General features: G+C 39.7%; 1 protein-coding gene across 2 annotated transcripts; it reads left to right on the top strand.

Moving 5' to 3' along the window:
• The first annotated feature begins 925 nt into the window (after positions 1-925).
• Positions 926-6,772, top strand: cibar1 (CBY1 interacting BAR domain containing 1). 2 transcript variants are annotated; one of them, XM_028964192.1, is made up of 9 exons: positions 926-1,087; positions 2,143-2,377; positions 2,467-2,535; positions 2,705-2,806; positions 2,919-2,924; positions 3,003-3,107; positions 3,587-3,700; positions 5,240-5,359; positions 6,314-6,772. In XM_028964192.1, the coding sequence occupies exons 1-9, from the start codon at positions 1,059-1,061 to the stop codon at positions 6,416-6,418; spliced, it is 885 nt and encodes a 294-aa protein (XP_028820025.1). In that variant the 5' UTR covers positions 926-1,058; the 3' UTR covers positions 6,419-6,772. The 2 variants fall into 2 exon arrangements, with proteins under 2 accessions (XP_028820025.1, XP_028820024.1); XM_028964191.1 differs by having other exon boundaries at positions 5,240-6,772.
• The last annotated feature ends 465 nt before the right edge of the window (positions 6,773-7,237 follow it).

The raw sequence follows: 7,237 nt of genomic DNA on the forward strand, positions 1-7,237 counted from the left end.
TAGCTGCAAATAGCTAATAACAGAGTCGAGATGAAAGGAAGGTCATTAGGCAGCGGCACACTGCATGTTAGGCCTGTAGGTGAGCACGGGCCACCCGAATTATACTCCAAGCACACGGCTAAATGCCTGTCTGTTACAGTGGAATCTCCTCTGCCTCAATTCCACAGATGATTAAGCAGGATAATGAAGGTTTCTGGACCTTCTCCACCGAGGCACAGGCCCAGCAGCTGGTGACATTCATGCGTTTGAAACAGGGGAACACGTCGTGTACCATTAACAGCTCCTGGCAGCAGTGCGCGATGAGTCAAAATCTTTTACTGCCTCAAAAACCTTACGTATTTTTATTTAGTTATTAGCAATTAAACTCTAATTCGAGAGATAGCAGGAAATCATAATGCTCTGCACTTCAGGGTACTAATGGATGCAACCATTATTACAGAACTGATTATTATCATTATTATCCATATTTGAGCAAATATGTGACTGTTTTAAATTATAAATTACTTTGAAAATGAGGGAAATGAAATTACTAAAAAATATATATATATTTATCTTCTATTGTAAATATAAAATATAAACATTAAACATTTTACATTTATGTGTGTGTGTGTATATATATTACACACACAGTACAAGCCAAAAGTTTGGACACACCTTCTCTCATTCAATGTGTTTTCTTTATTTTCATGACCATTTACATTGGTAGATTCTCACTGAAATGTAAATTGTCATGAAAATAAAGAAAACATATTGAATGAGAAGGTGCGTCCAAACTTTTGGCCTGTACTGTGTGTGTGTGTGTATTCAAATTTGAGCAAATATGTGACTGTTTTAAATGATAAATTACTTTGAAAATGAGGTAAAAGAAAACTATATATATATAGTTTTGTTTCTCTTTTTTTTTTTTGTCTGACCGGAAGGAAGTTTTACATCTGCAGCTCCATGGCAACGGCGTAGCGAGATGCGCTAGCAAGGAAGCTACAATTCACGATAGCCACATAAACAGAAGGGTTTCATAACACCGATAAACAATAATAGTCCCGTTATTCCACGTGATCATGAACCGCACTCCCGACTCGAGGACCAGGTAAAACCTCCGTTGTAACTTGTAACCTGTAGCCGTGGCGGAAAACACGAGCTAAAGGCTAGAGCTAGGCAGTGTTTTGGCTGTAGCACCTTAGCATGTTAGCTTTAGACGAACAATTGTTGCGGCTGGGATTTTTCTAGTTAGCTACCCGTGATGTTAAATAAATGGCGACTGGTGCTTCAAACAAGCGTGCTACCAAATAGCATCAATATCATTTTTAATAAAAAAGCTGTTTGCACTTGCTTAGCTGTTAGCATGTGGCTAACGTCAAGCTAATGGTAACCAACATCCAGCAGTAATCGCGGTTGCCAGGTCTGTGTTTCCAGTTGTTTATTGGAGATCCATTTTACGGTGGACAGTTTGTCTAACGTCACACCAGTGTTGTTACTCAAAGTACGTGGATTCATGACGAACTTGAACATTTTTATTATATTGGGGAAATGCATTTATGGATGCATGCATCTACCTCGGGCAAAGTGTTAAAACTACTTTTCTCTCTAAAACTGCTTGTATTGATATGTTAAAGTCATTTTGAATTTTGATTTTTAAAGTGTATAGAATCACATTTTATATATGCAGTATTGTCCAAAATTCACTGTTCAAGTAAAGCTATTTTGTTAATGTAACATTGTTACATATGTAAAACATTGATCAAATATTGATTTACATACAGCTTTTATGTGTGTGTACACTGTGTGCTGTGCTGCTGTGTCACATGTGACAATCACTTCACTTTTATTGCAGAATGTGTGACATGATGTGTGTAGAGAAAGAGACTCTGAGCTGCAATGCAATATTGTTCTCCATCTGTAGACTTTTTATTATTTTACAAGTTCAATTATTTAATCTTCTAGAACATGTCTACATATCAACATCGACATTATTACCACGATCACTTTTTAATCTGTATAATTTGTGTGTTTTACACTTTTCGATAGTCCCTTGCTATTTCACTGCTAATATTGGTGAGGTGAAAATAAACCTCTTTCTCAGTGCTGTATGTTTTAAATCCAGATACTGAAAAAAAAAAAAAGTGCTGCACTTCTGAATTTTAGAGACACGCAGACGAGGCAGATTCAGGACAACATCACCAACGTGGAGAAGCACTTTGGAGACCTGTGCCAGCTGTTTGCTGGGTACGTGCGCAAAACCGCCCGGCTGCGGGACAAGGCCGACCTACTGGTCAAAGAGGTGAACGTCTACGCTGACACGGAAACGCCAAATCTGAAAAATGGCTTGAAGCTCTTTGCAGACCAGTTGGCCAAAGTTCAGGATTACCGTCAGGCAGAGGTATCCGCTTCTTACTTTTTTCGCAAAGACGTGAAAAATAGTTAAAGGTGAAAAATTTGCATCTCGCTGTCATGAGTTGTCCTTCACAGGTTGAAAGACTAGAAGCCAAAGTTGTGGAGCCTTTGAAAAGCTATGGGACCGTGGTCAAGCTGAAGCGGGTGAGTACTTTCCTACGACGGGCACAAGAGGGCAGCGTCTCGTCACATTCTCTCAACACACTTTCTCCTCGTTCCACTTTCCACTGGCCCACGTAGGCACACGTCTCACACACCATGTGGGATGTCAGCTGTAGCCGAGTCTGTGTTCCGCTTCTTTTCCATTCATTAGGAGGACCTGAAAACCACGCAGAATGCCAGGAACCGCGAGGCCAAACAAATGCAGCAGTTGGAGAGGATGAGGCACCGGAACCCGTCAGACAGGCAGATCATCGTATCCTTCCTCGCCGTTCCTCTCACTCACAGCCATCCAATTAAAAATAAAAAAATAAAAAAAAAAACTTTTAATTATCATTGAATTGTCTTTCCTTAATGGCCCTGTACAGTCCCAGGTGGGTGTGAATGGCAAATGTTCGGTTAGACACTCTCGTGTTCGCTCTGTTGTTTGAGTGGCTGCTGTGTCGTGACAGGCAGAGAGCGAGCTTCAGAGAGCTTCAATGGACGCCACGCGCACAACTCGCCAGCTGGAGGAGACCATTGACGACTTTGAAAAGCAGAAAATTCTAGACATCAAGGTCTCTGTGACTGCTTTCTCTCATTTCAGTCTGTGATGTCAAGAGGGCTTTTTTTTTTTTTTTAAATCAGACAGTATGCATGTGACCAAATAACACAATGCAAGAAATACACTACAATATTCAGTTTGGTTTATTGCAGATTGACAGTGTGAAAATGGGCAAAACAATGCAAAACATAACATGTGCGAACCAAAACATTACAGGGCAAAAAAAAATTCTCCTTTCTCATCAAACACCACAATCACACATAACACATGACTTGATCAATTAACATGCGGATCTGCATGCTTGGTTGAGTGGTGGGCGGGGTACTGCCTGACATTAAGCCACACCCACAAGGGGTATAAGCAGTGGCAGATTTAGGGAAAGGTGCAATGTGAAATAAAATGATTTATTTAGTAATATGTGAAGGGCAGCACATTTTTTAATAATTTCTCTTTTTTTTTTTTTTTTTTTTTTTTCTTTTTCCTGTCATATAGAAGATCTTTGGTGAATTTGTGACTGTGGAGATGGCGTTCCACGCCAAAGCTCTGGAGGTTTACACCACAGCTTTCCAGCACATACAGAACATAGACGAAGAGGGGGACCTGGAGGTGAGGATCGTGGTTTCAGTTCTGTAGGATCTTCAGTAGAAGCTCAGCCATCCCCTAATCCTCACTTCATTGACATTTTGAAGAATCTGATTCTTGAAATACACACTACAAGTGTCACACAGGTTTATGAAATAACACATTTGAGGTTAAATAATAAACACAAAAATAGCAAACAAGGCATAAACTCTTGTATTCTCTCCACCACCTTAAGTTGGACAACAGGAACAGTTTCCAACAGGTTTATGCTGAACACTTTGTCATCATTCACTAATTATAATGAGCATCTTATGAAGTGCCTTTTGATGACAATAGTGAACTAAGCAGCCATGAAGGTAAAAAGAGTAATAAAGAGATTCATCAAACATGCTTCCCTTTCTCCTCATACAACAAATATTGAATATGTTTTTTGCATTGGATTCTTTAAAATGGTTCCATCTTAGTCTCCATAACCACCACAGAGTAGGGCTTTTGACTCGTGGTCAAAAAACATATTTGCAGAGTTTTTAGAATATTATGGCAGAGTTAATTCCTAGTTCTATCGTAGCCATCATTTTAAATGTTTTTTTCTGCTTTATTCAATCGTACAGTAAAGGTAACATGTTAGTGAATCATGTTCACCAATGTTTTTGCACGTCTTTAAAATTAACTGTTCAATGGGATTCATGGGCATTATTCTGATGATTTAGTTATGTGTTTGAGTGAGGAAACTTGTTCTGTTTTTTTTCCTTCAGTCACAGTTATCTTGGAAATCTGTGACCTTTAACCCCTGACCAATGTGTACTTCTTAAACCAAAGATGTTTTGCACAACCCAATCAGGCATTTGAGGAATGTCCACACGCTGTGGTGTTTATTTCCTCAATTCATTTGTGTGTGTCTTTTTACGCTGCTGTGATTTTACACTCACCTGTACACCTTCAGAGGCAGATCACCACTAGACACAAATTATTATGCTAATACTAATTAAGCCGATCTTGGATTGATATAAAAAGAAACTCTGTTGAACTCTAGAGTGAACTGTAGGAGTTCAAAGTTCAGAAAGCGTGACCTCCATGAGAAATGAGGCTATAGTTCAGGTCATGTGTCCGTGTCCTACTTTTAAACGAATCATTTTCAAGCGTTTGATTACACAACGCTGGCAACAAAATTGCAAAACATTATTGCACTATAAAGCTCCAGGCCTGCATTATTAGGGATGTAAAAAAAATAGCACACAATTTATAGTACAAATTGAGCCATGGGCTTGTTGAACCTTTGAACTGTTGAACCCGTACTGTACATGCCTGGTTAAGACCATGCGATTTTACGGGCGATTATAATAAACGTGCAACGCAAGGCTAAGAAACTATACAAATCTCAGAAATCTTGATATGAAATTATCAGAATTGCTGATATCAGCAAACTGTTGGTAGACTATTCTATTATGTTGGCAATAATGTAGGCAAACAATAGATTCCACCATTTGGTCACATTAATTTATTTTATTGTCTCTAGTCTCCAAAATTCAGCCCTGTGGCTTTGTTTTCACTTGGTCTTGGCAGGTTTTCCGGAGTCTTCTGCACCCCCCCAGCTACCAGTCTCGGTTAGAAATAGTACGAGCTAATTCCAAAACGTCCCTGAACCAGACAGCGTCAAGCCTGGGGAACACTGGGACCCTGCAGGTAAGATGCGCAGAGATGTGTGACCCTGGCCTACGGTGTGTGCCACAAATAAAGCTCAAAATCACAAATCGTAATAGTTTATTCAACAGTTTTCATTGGAATTATTTGCGCTGCGCACCCAAGCTGCAGCTTCAGTGAATGTAGCCCCATGTGACCAGTCTTCTGAGGAATGAATGTAAACATGTTTTACAGGTTTGATGAAATTTCATGATTGCTTTGTTAGGTCAGGGTGAGTAGTGCATGACAGTAACAGGCGGGACTTCCTCGTGCTCGTACCAGAGATTACAGTTACGTGTGTCATCCTGCTGCCATCTCAGCACTGAACATCTCTTCACCCAAAGACAGCAACAATGAGCACAGGCTGTACGGGCTCAGTAAACGCAGTCATGTGCAGCATCTCTGCTCGGGTTTGAAAGGTAGACGAGAGCCACCCCTCTCCTTAATTTGCATATATACTAAGCCCACAGTGAAAGAATCCTCAAGGAACTTCTGACGCCCCAGTCAACGCTGAAGGAGCTTTTCTCACTTTAATATCTCTTTTTTAAAATATTTTAATAATATCTTTAATTAATATCTTAAAAAATTCACTGTCCTCTGATAATGTTTGCTTTATTCATACCCATACTCCTCCAGTATAGTTTGTTCCAAAGGTGACCAGGTAAAACAGGAAACGTAAATCAATAGGGGTGCGGCGAGAAATCGATGTGATAACATATTATCATACTTCTTCAGTGATACATTATTATGTTCGTATCCACTATCGATGTGTGAAGGTTTAAGTTGAATAAACAAAGGGAGGAATTGCAGACATATTCACCAGACGACAATAATTTTATACATTTTTGCTATTAAAATTCAACATTTTTAATTGTGAAATCGATCATATAATAGAGCATCACAGATTGCAGTAGAAAAATACCTTCACTTCTGATAAAGCCCTGATTCACTTATCAGCCACCAAGGAGGCCAAAGAGACAGGAAGAAGCGGATGAGGAGGACGACGACGACGATGAAGAGGATGATGATGATGAGCTGGAGGAAGTCTCAGATGAAGATTAACTAGACTATTTTTAATTTTTTTTAACCATTGTTCAATATAAACTCAGTGTTAAATGTTTAATTGTCATAAAATCAAGGTCTCTTCGGACAAGAACAGCACCCATCATTTTCCAGTTGTTTATATTCTGTGTTTATGAATCGTGAATACCATAAATTAGTTCTGAAATAACGTTTGAGTAGGACCAGTGAAATGTAACAGAGGGACCATTTATACTTTGACATGAAACATATATTGCAAGGTGATTCACACAACAGTGTAAACTTTGTGGTGTTTTCATTTTATTTTGCAACATTAAATGCCAAATAGTGTTATCAATCATGACTGTACCACGAGGAGCCTTAAAATTGAGTCATCTGCCCATTGCAACACTTTTGGAAAAATAAAGATGTGAGTTTTTGCAATGTCGGGAGTGGTGTGCATTATTTATTATTATCAACACATTTCTGTATGGATTTGTTTGTTTTGTGTATGTATATATACATATATATATGTGTGTGTGTGTGTGTGTGTGTGTACATATCTCATGACCTGCGTGTCAATAGCGCATGAGTCACACGCATCCATCCCCAGTCGCCTCGACCTTAATCCCTCCCCCACCTATAAGGGCCCATCTGTACGAGTTAAGGGGTCGCTTGCAGTCTGTGACGTCCATTACTGCAGTAAAAGTCGCCGCCGCCATGATGCTGCCATACGCCTGTGAGTCACATGTGCGTTCGTGTGCACGCCAGGCCCGGAGGGTGTGTGCTGACATTATACCCATGACTTTCTCCTAAAACGTCAACTTTGAGTCGTGAGGAGGAGGAGGGGGATGATAACCC

Source organism: Denticeps clupeoides, chromosome 20, assembly GCF_900700375.1.
Source record: "Denticeps clupeoides chromosome 20, fDenClu1.1, whole genome shotgun sequence".
Classification (NCBI taxonomy): domain Eukaryota; kingdom Metazoa; phylum Chordata; class Actinopteri; order Clupeiformes; family Denticipitidae; genus Denticeps; species Denticeps clupeoides.

What these genes read in the sequence shown, in the direction of transcription:
- cibar1 (XM_028964191.1), top strand. Translation starts at nt 1,059, where the DNA reads ATGAACCGCACTCCCGACTCGAGGACCAG. An exon ending in AGGATTACCGTCAGGCAGAG is followed by an intron (nt 2,378 to 2,466) that starts GTATCCGCTTCT and finishes TGTCCTTCACAG; the next exon opens with GTTGAAAGACTAGAAGCCAA. An exon ending in CCGTGGTCAAGCTGAAGCGG is followed by an intron (nt 2,536 to 2,704) that starts GTGAGTACTTTC and finishes TCCATTCATTAG; the next exon opens with GAGGACCTGAAAACCACGCA.